This window comes from Sphaerodactylus townsendi, linkage group LG08 (genome assembly GCF_021028975.2).
Source record: "Sphaerodactylus townsendi isolate TG3544 linkage group LG08, MPM_Stown_v2.3, whole genome shotgun sequence".
In the NCBI taxonomy this organism is placed as follows: Eukaryota; Metazoa; Chordata; class Lepidosauria; order Squamata; family Sphaerodactylidae; genus Sphaerodactylus; species Sphaerodactylus townsendi.
Genome location: NC_059432.1, coordinates 52,366,494 through 52,383,212, shown reverse-complemented (window position 1 = coordinate 52,383,212; position 16,719 = coordinate 52,366,494). Strand labels below are relative to the sequence as shown.

General features: G+C 42.8%; 1 protein-coding gene across 1 annotated transcript; it reads right to left on the bottom strand.

Moving 5' to 3' along the window:
- Positions 1 to 1,454: 1,454 nt before the first annotated feature.
- LG08H10orf82 (linkage group 08 C10orf82 homolog) lies at positions 1,455 to 13,552 on the bottom strand. The gene is made up of 6 exons (XM_048505025.1): positions 13,506 to 13,552; positions 11,954 to 12,022; positions 9,620 to 9,841; positions 4,625 to 4,811; positions 3,265 to 3,365; positions 1,455 to 1,726 (listed from the first exon to the last, which is right to left on the bottom strand). Exons 2-6 carry the CDS (start codon positions 12,009 to 12,011, stop codon positions 1,581 to 1,583), a joined length of 714 nt encoding a protein of 237 aa, XP_048360982.1. The 5' UTR covers positions 12,012 to 12,022; positions 13,506 to 13,552; the 3' UTR covers positions 1,455 to 1,580.
- Between the last annotated feature and the right edge of the window lie 3,167 nt (positions 13,553 to 16,719).

Sequence of the window (16,719 nt, the reverse complement as noted above, 5' to 3'; positions counted from 1 at the left end):
ATACTGACAAGGTAGTGAACTGGAGGCCCCTTGGGCATCTTCAGGCCCTGTGTTGGATCAATTCAGCAATCTCTTCCAGCCCAATGTTGACAGGATCCTGAAGGCCGTAAAGCCCACCACTTGCCTCATAGATCCATGCCCATCATGGCTGGTGAAAGCCAGTTATGACAGGGTTTGAGCTCCCCTGATGGATTTTCTTAAACTGTCCCTAGATACAAGGATCTTTCCAGCAAGATTGAAAGAGGCAGTGATGAGGTCACTCTTGAAAAAGCCACCACTGGATCTTGGTCTGTCCAAGTATTGCCCAGTGTCACATTCATCAGTTCTTGCGTAAGGTAGTTGAGAGAGGGGGCTACAAACAGCTTCAGGATTTCCTGGAGAACACATCAGCTCCAAACTAATTTTTACCTGGCTTCTGATCTGACTATGGGATCGAGTTGGCTTTCATCACCTTCACAGATGATCTCTGGATGCAGCTGGACCAAGGTGGGTCAATACAGCGGTTGTACTTGATCTAACAGCAGCACTTGATATTCAATCACGATTTTATGGCTTACTGCCTGTAAGAGAGAGCTGTTCCACCAGGCCTATGGCTGATGACAGCAATGGGTTTCCAACTTAACTGGAGTTCCTTTCCCTTTACTTGCCACTCCTCTTTTCCTTTCCTTGGGTATTGATAATGTCCTTTTATTTTTTCTTATTCCTTCCCAATTGAGTTCTACCTATTAGTTGGAGCATAGAAAAAGGCTTTTGAAATCTATGGAGATGATAATGGTTGGTTTTATTGTTATGTGTTGTGATTGTTGTGAACCACCCTGAGACTGCTGGTGGGGGAAGACAGTCTATAAATCAAGCAAGCAAACAAACAAATTTTACTACTTTAATAGCATAACAATATTTTTTTGCGAACTGCAGGAGAACTTTTGTCAACTGTGGTAGAGAAAGCTTTAGAAACCTTCTTTTAGTTTTTCCTGTCAAATTCCTCTAACTTCATGCTCTGAAGAGTGCATTAGAACAAATCTTACTGAAAAGGAAAGCTTAAAGCTGAACAGATGGAATGGTTCACAGTTTCTAACTTCATGCTGGACATTCTTCATCTTTTCCTGTTCACATTTTCTGGCTGCTGCTATACTTCAAGATGTACTGTGATAATAGCACTTAAAAGACACCTGCCAGATAGCATACAATACCTGCTTCCAGGCAGAACCCTGGAATCACGTCAATCAGTTTCTTCTAGCTTAAAAAACTGCGTTTTACAGGGCAGTCTTTTAGAAATGTATGTGTTTCATTCTGATACTAATGAAAACATTCAATATTACTTTTTACCAGTTTTTCAACGCAAGACCTGAATTGTATAGACATACTGCTTTTCACAGGTCAGGAGTAGTTTTCCTCCCTTTGTATGCAACTCACTACACAGCTTAAAGTTTCTAACTGCAACCATATCTTTTCAAATGAAAATGATGAGCAACACAGCATATTTGAAATTCTTATGGTCCCTTAATCAAACACAGAACGCTTTTAAGCATGATTGTCGCAGACAACTTTAATTGTCTCATTCAAAGATTATGCCTCAAAGGTTATTTTTCCTCTTTTACCTTTTCTTGCTCTGTTTCAGTCTTGCGTTTCTTAGCAAGATAAGTTCCATAGTTCTTGTCATCATGGCTGCATGCAGAACAGCTTCGGCATATATTGCCAAAGGTCTTCCCAATGCCAGAACGTTCATCTGGAAGACACAAAGTTCTACTTAAGACTGAAAGCCATGTGACAGTGATAGCTAGAGCCATGTACTCAGCGCTAAGATGGGTTGGGTACAGAGCCAACGCAATCAAATCCCATCCACATGGTGTTTCCAAACATTACAGTGAGGATGAGGGATGATTTGTCACAAGTGTTTGTGGCAAATTCAATGTGTGGTCTGATTCTAAAACTCTATGTTAGTCATAGTAATTGCATATTTACATTCAGGTTCTGAAGAAGTGAGCTGTGACTCACAAAAGCTCAGACCCTGCCAGACATGTTGTTAGTCTTTAAGGTGCTACCAGACAATTGCTTTTCTAGTGCTACTGGCTAACTAATGTGGCTGCCCATTGTGACTTATATTTACCCAGGCTATGCACAGAGCAATGTGAAGCACTGGACCAGTACTGGGGAGACCCAGGTACAGTTCCCACTCAGCCATTAATTTTTCTGGGTAATCATTGGCCAGTGACACTCTTTCTGCTTAAGCTCCCTCATAAGGTTGTTGTGAAGATAAAACAGAGCGGGGGGGGGGGATGTTGTGGTTCCCTAGTTCACACATACACACAGTCCAGTTTCCATTGTCAAAGTTCCATTCTAAAAGCCAAGCACAAAAGTTCCAAAACTCACAGCGGCAAGTTAAAGGGTAATCCAAAAATACAAGTCCAGAGATTCAGGCCAAGGTTAAGACAGAGCAGACAATTCAGAGAAGGACCCACAAGGTCAGCCACAATTTGATGCAGTGCTTCCATGCAGCTTTGCCCTTTCCAGTGGCTTATCAAGGAAATACTATTCAGAGGACCTGAAGTGCTGTGCGCCTGCCAGCTGCCTCAGACCTGCTCCTGTAATACACATCCTCACTGTCCATGCAGGGCCTGTGCTGGGCCAGGTGCACACTTTGTTTTCTCTCCTGTAGAGCACTGCTGTTTTCCTCCTCTGCTGTTCAAAATGGCTCTGGTGATGAGGGAGATGAGCAGGCTGACATCTGCCTTTTCAAAGCTGGCTGAGAGCTGAAGGGCTAAGGCAGTGGTGGCGAACCTTTGGCACTCCAGATGTTATGGACTACAATTCCCATCAGCCCCTGCCAATTGGCCATGCTGGCAGGGGCTGATGGGAATTGTAGTCCTTAACATCTGGAGTGCCAAAGGTTCGCCACCACGGGGCTAAGGGGTCACTGAACTGTTTTCTGGCTGAGGGTTCACATCTGGCCCCACAGAGGCTGCTTCTCCCTGTATCACTTCTGCTACTGGCTATGGACAGGACTGCCTGCCAACTCTTCATCAGAGCAGTCCTCACTAACCCCTGGACCTGGCTTGTCCATGATGGAAGGGAGAACCCAAGTATGCTTTCCTGAGCTCAATGAAAGAACAGGAGGTTGAAAAAGTAAATCAAAGAAGCAGTGGTGCCTTGCTCTGCTGAAGAACCTCTTGTGTAGACTCTTTATGCTGGAGAATCCCATGAACAGTATCCCATGAACAGACACATAATTGGCAACAATCAAGTAATACAACCCTGAATCCTTACGTGGAATATGACCCGTATACTTGGGCATCATCCCCTCAGGCCAGTAGCATCTCTGGTATCTATGTGAATCTCTACAGATTTTGGAAACGCGAGGTTCTTTCCTTAAAGCAAAACATGAAATACATATTTAGGAATATATACTTTCACATTTTTCCTGCTTTCTTGACTAGTAATACAACCTGGTTAGCCTAGGCTAGCCTGAAGATATCTCGGAAACTAAGAAGGATCAGCCCTTGTTAGTATTTAGATGGGAAGCCACCAATGGACATTAAGGTCGCTATACAATGGCAAAAGACCTCTGAACATTTCTTCCCTTGAAAACCCTATACTACAGGGTCATTCTAAGTCAGCTGTGACTTGAGAGCCAGAAAAAAAAAGCTTTGGATAGTTGCTATTTTTAAATCAGAGCTGTAGTAAGAACAACAGTCTTACTACAGAAAAATATCACATTTTTTCTTTTTGTCTTTTCTCCTATTAACTAGCAAAATCCAGTGTTTGTGCCACATCCACTTTGGGTGGCCAACCTTTGCCCTGGCAAAGTTTTTGTGCCTCATACAGCAAAAGGAATCTCAACAACCCACTAACTATACAATGATGTGGAGACAAGCTGTCACGATGGATCTGCATTGTGTACACATTTTGGATGGGCTTTGTAGTTAATTCTTTCTAATAGCTAATGAAGTTGGTGCTTCCTTCTTCTGTCTCTTAAAATTCCTTCACCTGTGCATGTATCCCTTTCCTATAAGCTGTCTGATGCATGCACAGGTGAAGGAATTTCTTCGTTCCAACGTAGGCACTGTATTACTACCCATGCACAAGTAGCAACTGGGTACCATTCTGAAGTTGGTACTCAATCTACCATGCTGCATGGCCAACATTTTAAAATTAAAGTTATAACAAAGCTAGAATTCCTACAGGGGTGTGTACCAGAAACTGCTAGCTGCCTGAATAAAATTCAAGGTCACCAATGTTTAGAAATATAATACCAGTTCTAAATTCATAGCGCTACTGGCTTGTAGCAACTTCCACCCAAAGCAAATCGACAAAGAATATCCAGCCCCCACTACAAAATACATAAGGGGAAAGTATGGAAAAAGCTGAAAAGTTTTGGAAAGACAAAGAGTCAATTTGCTTCAGCTTCTATCTAATGCAATAATTTGAATTTTTAACTGCAACTTTCCTCTCCCTTCCCACCATGTAACACCTGCTTTCACACAATGTATGGGAGCAACACACGTGCCACAGGAGAAAAAGATCCAAAATCATCTAATGCAGCATTTGAATGTATATTAACAGCACCCTGTAAAGAAGTGTTGACAGCATCAGTGCACTCCACTAAAGGATCTGTATGTCAACGTACTTGGATTCCTTGCTAGAAGGACCCGGCTGGACTCTATCTACAATGTCCTTAAAATCCTGATAGCAATTTTCTGCCATCACATGATAGCGAACTCCATGACCAAGCTCTGTCACCTTGGACCTGGGCATGAATCCAGTCCAGCCTGGAATGGGTGGCTCAAGTAGACTTCTTTTTGTTTCCACAGGTCCTGCAAAATATCATCATTGGAAAACTTATTGAGACCAGTCATGTGGTAAAATTATCAAAGGCTCAAACCCAAAAAAGAAGATGAACCACAATTTCCCTCACTCTTCAACCCCCCCCCCCGATTTAGGAGCAATTATATCTTCATGGTCTTTCTTATAATTTTATTTATTTATTTATTTATTTATTATTTATTTATTATTTTGATTTGATATACCGCCCCATCCCCTAAGCTAGCAAAATATGACTGTGTAGATACCCTTTTTTAGTTCAGCAGAGGGTAGGATCAGGTGTGTGAAAGCACAGAAAGCTGCATGTGCATGGCCTTACAAAGAAAACATCACCCTTTGTTACCACCCCATTCCAGGGTCATGCTAGATGCATCTCAATGAATTGGCTATAGCACAACAATGCAAGAGCATTTTGCTCATCTCTGTGAAGAGAGAAGCATCTTTGCACTAACACTGCCAACAGGAATAAGCCTGAATTGCATTTCCCTTGATGGCTGGTTACTTCACAGTGACAGCCACAGGGTCCACAGGAACAGGAGTCCATGGAATGGGATCTTAGAACAAAGGCATATCACACCATTAGTTGTCACTACTGATTATCAAGTGATAACAGAGGGGGACATTCACGACAAGTATTGTTCAAAGTACCAGAGTTCAAAGGTTTTTTTAAAAAAAATTAAATAAAAGCATAATTTTTACAAAAAATAAACACAAGGAAGGACCAAATCCCCAAATCCAAGAAGAAAGACAGTCCCAGATGGTCTGCAGATCTAGACCAGGAATCCATGTAGCCCGAGTCAAGTTCAGAGTCACAGTCCTTATTCCTGTTGTCCTACGCAAAGCTGCAGATGTTGAATGCCACTTTTACTCCAGTAACTGTATAGTTGGAAGCAGATTTCATCTGTTTACCCTTCAGTAGGAATCAGAAACCCAGAGAAGGGCTAGAAATTATCTAAAATGGAGTGCCACTGCACAGAGTTTAACACTCATATTCGAGGAAAACTTCTAGGTAATTACATGGGATTAGATACAAAATTCTGTTCCATTAACAGTGAAACCTTCTTCTTGATGAAAGGAGTTTTTCTCAAGGCCTACAGGAGATAGTTTTCTTGCTTATTACAGGTTCCCTCCATTACTGGAATGGAATCTGTGGATACAACCTATGCATATTAGGTTTTTGACAGTTCAGAAACATCACTTCAGGCAAATTAACTCTTGAAATGCATCGTATCCTTCCTGTTTCTCTAGTTTAGTTTTAGAGGTCATGGAGCAACCCTATGTAGTTCCAGATAAAATCTGAAATAGAAAGCATTTTTTTTGTTCCTTGCCTGTAATAACAAAGCTATTGGTGCTCTTTGTCATAGCTTCGTGCTGTTAAGAGATGACATTTTACAAAATACCTGGGTAAAGCTCCTTGTACTTCCCTCGAAGAAGGAACTGTCAGTATGCACTTAACAATACAATGCATCAAATAAACTGTAATGTCTCATGCACCTTCAGGTACGAATTTGCCTTCCATCAAAGGAAAAAAAAGGCTTTTGCTACTAGAATTGTTTGGGCACAATAGCACTGGAACAAAGGTTAATGTTGTACTTTAAAATAAAAACAAACCTGCCTTAAGCTTTCATATTGTAACTAATAATAACAGAACACGTTCATGCCAGATTCTGCTACTATGAATCACAGAAAATTAGATTTTATTTTGCTACTCAATCGACCAAAGAAGTGAAATATTGCTCAGCATGAATCAAGACAGAAACATGCCCTAAGGCAAAGTGTCAAACATTTGCATAAGCATAAGCATAAGCATAAGCATTTTATTGTCATTGTGCACGCACAACGAAATTTACAGCAGCATTCCTCGATGCACACAATTTCAGACTCATACAATTTCAGACTCATGCAATTTCAGACTCATACATCATCATCCTCCACCCATCCCTACATAGCCCCAAATACATCAATATGAAGCAGCGGAGTTTAGCATAGCCACAGCTCTAGAGTAGAAGCTGTCTCTAAGCCTCTTTGTCCTAGTTCTGAGGGCCCTGTATCGTCTGCCAGATGGTAGCAGTTTAAAAAGAGAGTGTGCTGGATGAGACGGGTCCCTTAGAATATTTTGGGCTTTATTTAGACTTCGGGCATTATAGATTTCTTCCAAGGAGGGGAGAGGGCAGCCGATAATCCTTTGTGCAGTATTGATCACCCTTTGGAGCGCCTTCCTATTCGCCACTGTGCAACTGGAGAACCATACACAGATGCAGTAGGTTAGGACACTCTCTATAGCACAGCGGTAAAAGGACACCAGAAGTTTTCCATCTAGTTGTTGCTTCCTTAAAAGTCTCAGAAAATACAGTCTTTGCTGGGCTTTCTTAACCACCGCGGTAGTCTGTACTCCCCAGGTCAAATCCTCTTTAATCATAACGCCCAGGAATTTAAAACTAGCCACCCGCTCCACTTGATCTCCATTTAGAGTCAAGGGCGGAATTTCTGAGCTATTCCTTCGATAGTCCACTATGAGCTCCTTTGTCTTGTTAGTGTTAAGAACCAGGTTATTTTCCCTGCACCATGAGAGCAGTCGGGCCACTTCATTCCGATAGGGCAGACTCATCCCCCCAGAGATGAGCCCCACCACCGTTGTGTCATCAGCAAATTTGATAATGGTGTTACTATGATAGACAGGAGTACAATCATATGTATAAAGGGTGAACAGTAAAGGGCTCAACACACAGCCCTGTGGCGTTCCCATATTTAGAGTAAGAACTGAGGAAACCCGATTTCCCAGTCTAACCCTCTGGGAACGCCCAGACAAGAAGTCCCTAATCCACAAACAGATTGAATGTGAGAGTCCAAGATCCACAAGTTTTGTCACCAGTCTTTGTGGCGAGATTGTATTAAATGCGGAACTAAAGTCCGCAAAGAGCATTCGCACATAATTCCCCTGCTGTTCCAGATGCGTCAAAGCTGTGTGGAGGCTAATGGCAATGGCGTCCTCCTTAGATCTATTAGTCCGATATGCGAACTGATGTTTATCAAATGTATCTGGAAGGCAAGAACTAATATGCCTATGGACCAGTTTTTCAAAACACTTCATGATGATGGGGGTGAGTGCCACTGGTCTATAATCCTGAAGATTGTCAGCAGGAAATCTCTTTGGTAGTGGAACAATGGTGGAAGCTTTCAAACAAGATGGAATGGTGGACTGGGATAAAGATCGATTAAAGATCCCAGTAAAAACACCAGCCAGTTGGTTAGCGCATTCCTTTAACACCCGACCGGGAATACCATCCGGTCCAGCAGCCTTCCTTGGATTCACAGCCCTCAAAACTTGCCTCACCTCATGTTCCTCCACAGTGAGGTGTGAGCTGCAATCACCTGGTGGCTGTGTGTCATCTCCTTCTGATAGACCTGTTTCAAAGCGGGCAAAAAAGTGATTTAGCTCCTCCGCCAGAGGATTTAGCTCCTCCGCAAATTCTTTCCCAATTTGCCCTTGGGAAAGAAGAGATCTAGGGCACTGGGAATACTGGCATCAAAAGTCACAGTATGAAAATCCTTTGTCTATTCTGGTCTATTCCCTCATCTTTTACTGGAGTGTTAAACCTCCCATGAGGGACTAAGATGTGCCCTAATACAAAGTGAGTCATACTGATCACATGTTCATCACAGTCTCTTTTTTTTAAATTAAATGGAAGAGAAATAATAAGTTGGGCTACTTCCACAGGGAGACTGGAATAGCTGGTCCCCTGTGGAAACAGCAGCTAGTGGAATGAAGGGACAAGAGGCGGCATCTGCACGCCCAGTCTCCACACTGCTTGCCAACAATCACACTGGGGCCTCAGAGCCTGACACACGCACAAACCCTTTCTCATTCACAAATAAGTCATGGTTAACTATGGATCACCTGTGAATGGAGAAAACACCTTTTAGAGGGCTGTTGGAGGGGGAAAGCAGAGCTTAGCTCCAAAACCCTCCTTGGGTTGGCTGCAGGTAAAACATCCATGTAGATGCTATGCCCACAAACACACTGTACTTCCTCAAGTCAGAACAAAGGAAGCTATTTTTGCTTTGGCTGAAAGGCAAAAGTCTCAGGAATTCCATGAGTTGTGCTAGGAAAGAACATGACATATGGAAACTCCCCCAAGATAAAGAGGCACATTGCATTCATTTCACAAAGGAAAAAATCCCCATGTGGAAGTAGCCTTGGAGGGGGAGAAGGGAGAGAAAACAAATATTCTAAAATATCAAAACCAGGTTGCATTTTTCAAAGTTAAGCTGGTGGGTCACACGGCAGCCACCGTTACGCCTTCTGGTAGACGAGGTAAAGTCAAGTATTCAGGGGCGCTCTCAGTACAGTGGGTGACAGCATGAAAAGACAAGGAAATGTGGAAGATTTAGTGCTGAACCACAACACCTGGGCATCAAACTGACCCTGCTTCTACCGCCCCGCCCCCTGCCCTCCTTTGTAGGAAGAGGAAGGAATTATGGCCAATCACTATCCAGCTGCTAATCATCTGAGCTGGTGTGACAGTTTTGCAGTGTCCAAGTTTTATTCATGTAGAGCAAAATAACTAAGATTCAACAGACATCAGCACAAAATGCAAAACCTTTTCATTACGCTTAGCTGAGATGGCTGTTCATAAAGACGTTGAGGTACATGATTCAGTTTCTGGCTAACTCACAGCAAATATTCTGTATTGTGAGTCTCAATGATAGCAAAGGGGGAAAAAGACATATTCAGAACTTGTGGATGAAATGATTTATGCAGCATCAAGCAACAGGGTCTCCATTTGCATGAATACTATACCTAGCATGTAGGGGTGATGTTTATAATTATAATCATCAAGTACTTCTATTATTTCTTCATTGGAGCAAATGGGAGGTAGCTGCGGAGTAGTTGCTGCTATGGTCTTCAGTTCATTCTTTTGATCATTCTTTCTTCCAAAAATATCACGAAATTCATTCACACACCACACAGAATCATTTCCAAAACTCGTGCCAATCCGGTAAAACCTAAGAGGTACATAGCCTACAAAAGAAGTTAATAAGAACAATTAAGAAGCCATTGACAAGTTAGTTCAATTTTGCATTCTGGATCTCCTGTATATACCACTGAGCCACAAGGTTTTCCTGTATTGTCAGCCACGAGGTTATCACCCATTGCTTACTTAGCATACACATATCTGTACATACATCGAAAGCAAGATTGAAGATGTTCCCAGCAGAGGCGTAGCTGGGCCAGAGTGTGCCAGGTGCGCACTCTGTGTTTTTCACCCCGCCCTCCGCAGTACCCAGGCCCTGACCCCCTTACCTTAGTTCAACCTGGAAAAGTGGCCTGTTCCCTTCAGGCTGAAAACAGCCTAGCGGGAACTACACTTCCCATGAGACCCTGGGTATCGCAAGGTCTCCTGAGATGTGCAGTTCCCACCAGACCGTTTTCAGCCTGAAGGAAACAGGCCGCTTTTCCACGCTGCACTGTTTCATTAAGGTAAGCGTGGGGGGAGCAGGGAGCGATTTTCTACCCCTCCCAGGTGCGCGCCTGGTGCAACGCACGCACCCCTATCCCCTAGTAGCTCCACCTCTGGTTCCCAGCTAAAATCAGAGCTTTTTCCTGTCTCCTAACTGAGCTGAGCAACTTAAGAGCCTGATCAGCCCAGAAACGGCACCTCTATATTAAGAAAAACAAAATTATCAGATTCTCAATTACTTATCCTCCTTCTATTCTTTCTTTTTTCCTCTGGATGATTATTTCGTCTTCCATTTCAGTCTCAATCAATCCTATCATGCTGGTTAAGTCAAGAGATAAGTTAGAGACCCTCTAACCACAATGTGATTTCAAAGTCATCGCCTTTACTCAAAACTCAAAGGGACTGCAGGAGCATCATGGATGAGGAGGGATTTTAACCTGTCCTCACATCCCAACCAACACTGCTTGTTAAACTGCTCTCATAAAACATCTGCAGAACTCTACTCACTGCACACCTGATTCTCCCTTCCAACCCCCCAGTGGTTTAGAAAACAGTGAGGGCAGTCTGGAGTTTCATTTACGAAAGCAGAAAGGGAAAGGGAGTGCCTAAAGAGCACCCAACAATATAAGGAGGTGGCTGAACAGAGCTGCAGAAAGGCTGAAAAAGAGACTGAGGCAAGATGCAACCCTTTCCTTTTCTTTCCCCACATCCAACACCCTGTGAAGAAGAAGAGTTTCGATTTATATCTGGCCTATCCAGTGGTGGGATCCAAAAATTTTAGTAGCAGGTTCTTATGGTGGTGGGATTCAAACTGTGGCGTAGCGCCAATGGGGCTGGGCGGGGCACGACGGGGGCGTGGCCGGGCATTCCAGGGGCGGGGCATTCTTGGGCGGGGCTGTAGCAAGGATGCAGCCACTGCACCGGTCCTTGGGCGGGAAATGAATGCACACAGGCGCAGGCTGCCACACACGCTGGTGCACCTCCTGCTAGACTTCTTCAAGTTCTGCACGCTACTGCTGAGAGGAGGGGCATAACTAAGGCAAAAATCACGTGGCAAAATCACCAGTTAGTAACCCCCTCTCGGCACATACAAATAACTAGTACTCTCTGGAACCTGTGAGAACCTGCTGGATCCCACCTCTGGGCCTATCTCTCCTGTAAAGAGTCTTAAAGTGGCTTACAAACTCCTCCTCTTCCTCTCCCCACACAGACACCTTGTAAGGTAAGTGGGGTGGAGAGAGTTCTGAGAGAAGTTTGACTGGTCCAAGGTCACCCAGCAGGCGTAGGGAATCAAACCCAGTTCTCCAGATTAAAGTCCACCTGTTCTTAACCACTACACCACACTGGCTCTCAGGTGAAATGGAAGGGGAAGGTCTTGAGGCATGCAGAGGGCTGCTTTAGTACATAAACCGTGGCTGGGGGCAGAGTCCAGAAAAGATTATTTCACAGCATATACAGAGGCAACTAGATAGCTTGAACAATATAATAAAAAAATCTAATCCTGTTTGCAGCTGGTATACAAACAACAACTACTGTAGGAATAGTTGACCAGAGCAGAAGTACAGATAACATTCTTCAATTGCTGCCCCCACCCCCTTTTAGCAGGATATTCTCTGCTGAATTATTTTCAGTAAAGTGGGATCAAGATTCAAGCCAAGCCTATCCATTATTACCTGTGTATCCTGGTATCAGCGGGTGGCGTTCATCTACTTGTCGGAAAGATGCATTCATTATTTCTCAGACTATGATGAAAGAAAGGTGATGATGAAAGCCATGTCCATGACCTACTGTTGATAAGCCTGTTCAAGGCATATGCATTACCGATTGTAAAGTTTATTTCTACACATTAACGTCTTATAGAGCAAGCCTCCTCTTTCTTTTCTTAGAAGCCATTGATCATTAATTTGTTTTGCTTTGAATTTCAAATAGGAAAGTCTGAAAACGCTCAAGGAACTAAGGGGGCAATCTAATCCAAAATTGTTCTCAACAACAGTTAATATTTGGGATGTATTGTTGAAGGCTTTCATGGCCGGATTCAACTGGTTGTTGTGGGTTTTCTGGGCTGTGTGGCCATGGTTTGATAGATCTTGTTGGGAATAAGATCTACCAGACCACGGCCTCACAGCCAGTGGTGGGATTCAGCAGGTTCACACCAGTTTGGCAGAACCGGTTGTTAAAATGGTGCTTGTAAACAACCAGTTGTTAAATTATTTGAATCTCACAACTGGAACTGGTTGTTAAATTATTTCAATCCCACCACTGCACTCAGCCCAGAAAACCCACAACAACCAATATTCGAGATGTTCACAAGCAGTGCATGAATACAACAACTAAGCCTTCTTATTTGCCCAGGACTGCCAACTCTGGCTTGGGAAATTCCTGGAGATTTGAAGGCAGTTCCTGGATAGGTTGGAGTATAAGAGCTTGACAGGGGTGTAATGCCATACAGTCCTTTTCTTTCCAAAACTGCAATTTCCTCCAGGGGAACTCATCACTCTAGCCTGGAGGAAGTTGTAATTCCATGTCCTACCTGGAGGGTGGTAACTCCATCAGCCCCTGGTGCTCAGTGGTATATTGCCTCTGATCATATTGCCTCATTCAGTCAATCCGACTAACAGCCACTAAGAGACACATTCAATGAAATCGTCTAATCATTTTAAAGCAAAACCTCTCACCAACAGCCCTGGTTTGATTCTCAGCCGCTCAGACTATTGAATACAAACGTACAAAAAGTATGGCAAGAGAAAAGAAGGAAGGCATAGGATTGCCAACACTGGATTGGGAAATACGTGGAAATTTGGGGGCTAGGGAGGACAAGGTATGGGGAGAGGAGCGGCCTCAGAGGTAGTAGGGTTGGCAGCTTCCAGGTGGGAATCTCCCTGATCTCCAGACTAAGAGTTCCCCTGAAGAAAACAGCTGCTTTGGTCCTTCCCCTTCCCAAACCCGGCTTTCTCCAGGCTCCATCCCCAAAATTTCCCCGTATTTCCCAATCTAGGGCTGACAACTCCACACAAGGGTATAATGCCATGGAGTTTACCCTCCAAAGCAGTCGTTTTATCCGGGAAACTGATCTTTGTCATCTGGAGACAGCTGTGATTCCAGGAAATCTTCAGACCCCATCTGGAAAATGGCAACCCAAGTATTTAAGGTTGAAGCTGCAACAGGTACTTCTTTCTAAGTGTAAATAAAAGAGCGTGGGAAAAGGCAGCAAGCACGGGCTCCTACTGGAACTGGAGGGAGAAGGGATCATCCGCTTTTCCGGGTCGATCTCCAGAGAGTCATTAGTTTAAAGGGCGAGGAGCGTAGCCTTTGGCCGAGTTGCGCTCTCGAAGCAAGACCCCCGTCCACAACAGTCGCCCGTCCTATCGTATTATGACCTCACCCGGCGGCCTTACAACACGAGGGCGGAGTGAAAAGGTCTTCCAGCGCGCAAAGGCAGGAAACGTATCACCGTTAGGGGGCCCCCTAGAGCCGCTGCAAGCGTGTAATGCGGCGGTGCACTGGAGTGACAACTAGGTATGCGTATTTTGAGCGTTCCTGCGTGAAGAGTATGTTAAATGAGGCTCTATCCTGATCCCGAGGAACCAGTGCAAATATTACGAAGTGTTCATTTTTTTCTTGTACAGTTCATGATGCAACGAGCTGGACTTTAAAAGACAGATCCAGGTTTTTAAAGCACACTCGTTAAGAATAATTTATCATCTTGTTACTTGCGCCCGGGAGAGTTGTTCACCTTTCTCCCTAGAGCGCTAAGAGTCTGAGCAAGGCTCCTCTGAGGTCACCCATCATCCCAATACACATTTTAGAGGACAATAGAAGAAAAATGGCACATTCTTCTTCAGTTTAGAGATTTCAGTTAAGAAAAAAAAAGACGAGTGGGGAAGCAGACATGACAGTTTAAGTTACCAAAGTTATACTTTGCTAATATAAACTTGATAAAGATGATCTTTTTCTTTTTCTCACAACGCTTGGATGGGGACGAAGCCGCCACTGAAGATGTCAAGCAGAAGATTAATAAGAGTTGAAACGAAGTGCTTCTTCACACAACATGTAATTAGAGTCCGAAACTCACGACCACAAAATAATGATGGCTGTTAGATTAGAGGACTAGAAGAGAATTAGACACATTCATGACGGGCAATCAAACCTCCATGTTCAGATGCAGTCTATCTGAGTACCCACGGCTGATAGGAGCAACAACAGGGGGAAGATTTGGCATTGGTGTTCTGCTTGCAGGGTTTCATCAGGATGGCTACGAGCAGCCCAATCTGCCCTTCATCTCACTTACTGCAGATCGTGGGAGTTAAGAGGGAAGGGAGCCAGACTTCAGAATCAAAGCAAGTGATATCACAAAACTGAGTATAGGGCTTTTGTGTTTTTTAAGAAAATATTCTCAACACTTTTAACTATCAGCTGAAATTGTTTACAAAGTATTTCAAATACCTACTATGAATCATAGATAATCCATTTCTAATATTTACATATTGTTTGAATAAGTTGTAAGCTAATGGGTTCTTTCAGTTTAAACAGGATGCTTAATGTGATTTTTTTTTGCAAACCTCAAGAAATTCTTTTTTTTTTTTGCAAACCAGTGGGAAATTCTGTGCAAACCCCACAGAAGAAATAACTGTTACGCTGGAACCATGAATAATAAGAAAGGATGTCTTCTCGTGTGATTTACTGTGTTTTATTTGACACTTTTGAAGAGTAGAGTATTAGAAGATACAGTCATGATAATCTGTGATCTCTGCTCCAGAAGTCAACGGAGTTTTTAGCATTGCACAGAAATAGAGGTGAAGGATAGCACAATGACCAGTATTCCTTCCCCAAATATCTGTGAAGAGTTATCCAAGCAGATGATTACTGTTGATGTTTTGCCCAACAAGTTGTACACAGTGCATCTTTTTTCCATGTATATATGCAACTCACCATAGCACTTTACATCACTGCAGATTGAAAATATTTTAAATAATCTATTTAGACCTGTTTATTTCGAAGTAGAAGTGCTGAGGTCAATTTTTATAGCACTGTACTTTTCCCAAAATAAGTTATGATTAATGTATTTCCAGGTTTATGCTAAGCTACTATGGCCAGGACATCCATAACTTTACACAAAAAATTATTCACAGAAGACAAAAGGGAGTTTTGAACATTGAAAGTTACTGTCCTTTTAGAAGAGCACAAGAGTGCCATCTTTTTTTCTTAAAATTGTGTTGTTCAAGAATCCTTTAAAAATCCTACAGCAGAAAACACTTACGGTAAATATCTACTTTAGTTTCCTAATCACATCTGGATGACTTTTATCAATGTAACAGATGGATTATGCTTATAGGTGAACATCCATGTGACATTTTAAACTTGTAGCAGAGGCCTGCATTCTAATGCCTATGGGCTACATCATAACTTTCTAGTTCTATTATAACACAATTCATTAGACGCCTAATCTAGATTTGCTATCATTTAGAGCGAGTGGGGGAATGGACTCTCGGTGGCAGAAAGCATGCCCAGAAAAATTATCATTGGATTGAAGCCTGAAGAATATGGGGAAGGGAAAAGAGCTTCTTAAATATTACATATCAAAGGAATAGCAATTGTACTATAGCAGTGTTGTTTTTAACATACAACTGATGGTAATTCTATTTAAATGGCAGTCGCAATTATCAACGAATCACTTTTCAGCCACTGTTCTACGGTATAGTCCAGGGGTAGGGAACCTGCGGCTCTCCAGATGTTCAGGAACTACAATTCCCATCAGCCCCTACCAGCATGGCCAATTGGCCATGCTGACAGAGGCTGATGGGAATTGTAGTTCCTGAACATCTGGAGAGCCGCAGGTTCCCTACCCCTGGTATAGTCCAAAGAATGCTTTAGCCAGTATATTTGCAAATTGCCCTACTTTTATGTACTGCAGAAGGATGTAGTTAACAAAAACACGGGCTTTAGTCAGCTGCAACCTGCAAACATTCTCTGAAGCCTTGCAGCCATCCAAGAGTCACCTCTCTTCATTGGCTGCAAGTTTGCTAAGTGTATAGGATCATGGGCACTAGTCAGGTGAGACACCCCATTTGTTCCCAATCCCCACAAAGTTATTCAGTGTAAATTATTGCATTGCTAGGCAAAGGTTTAGCTCTTATCTAGATGAATATAACTATTTTACAAACAAATAAGATAAGCCTAAGAACTTGACACATGAAGTGGAAAAGAAATGTTAACATCTTGAATTTTAAGTGTCTTGGAGAATTTAGACTGCAGAACAGCACTTTTTGCACTTGGAATTACAAATATTTTGACAGACATTTTTTAAAAAGTGATTAATGGAATTTAGCTAATGGTCTTACACATATTCTTGATAGGTGTGTGCAAAGGACAGCAATTAAAAAGGACTGAAATAATCAACTGACACAAGCAAAAGAGAACAGTCATAATCAAACACTAGAAG

What these genes read in the sequence shown, in the direction of transcription:
- LG08H10orf82 (XM_048505025.1), bottom strand. Translation starts at nt 12,011, where the DNA reads ATGAATGCATCTTTCCGACAAGTAGATGAACGCCACCCGCTGATACCA. An exon ending in GCTGATACCAGGATACACAG is followed by an intron (nt 9,842 to 11,953) that starts GTAATAATGGAT and finishes CTTCTTTTGTAG; the next exon opens with GCTATGTACCTCTTAGGTTT. An exon ending in ACATCACCCCTACATGCTAG is followed by an intron (nt 4,812 to 9,619) that starts GTATAGTATTCA and finishes GATATTTTGCAG; the next exon opens with GACCTGTGGAAACAAAAAGA.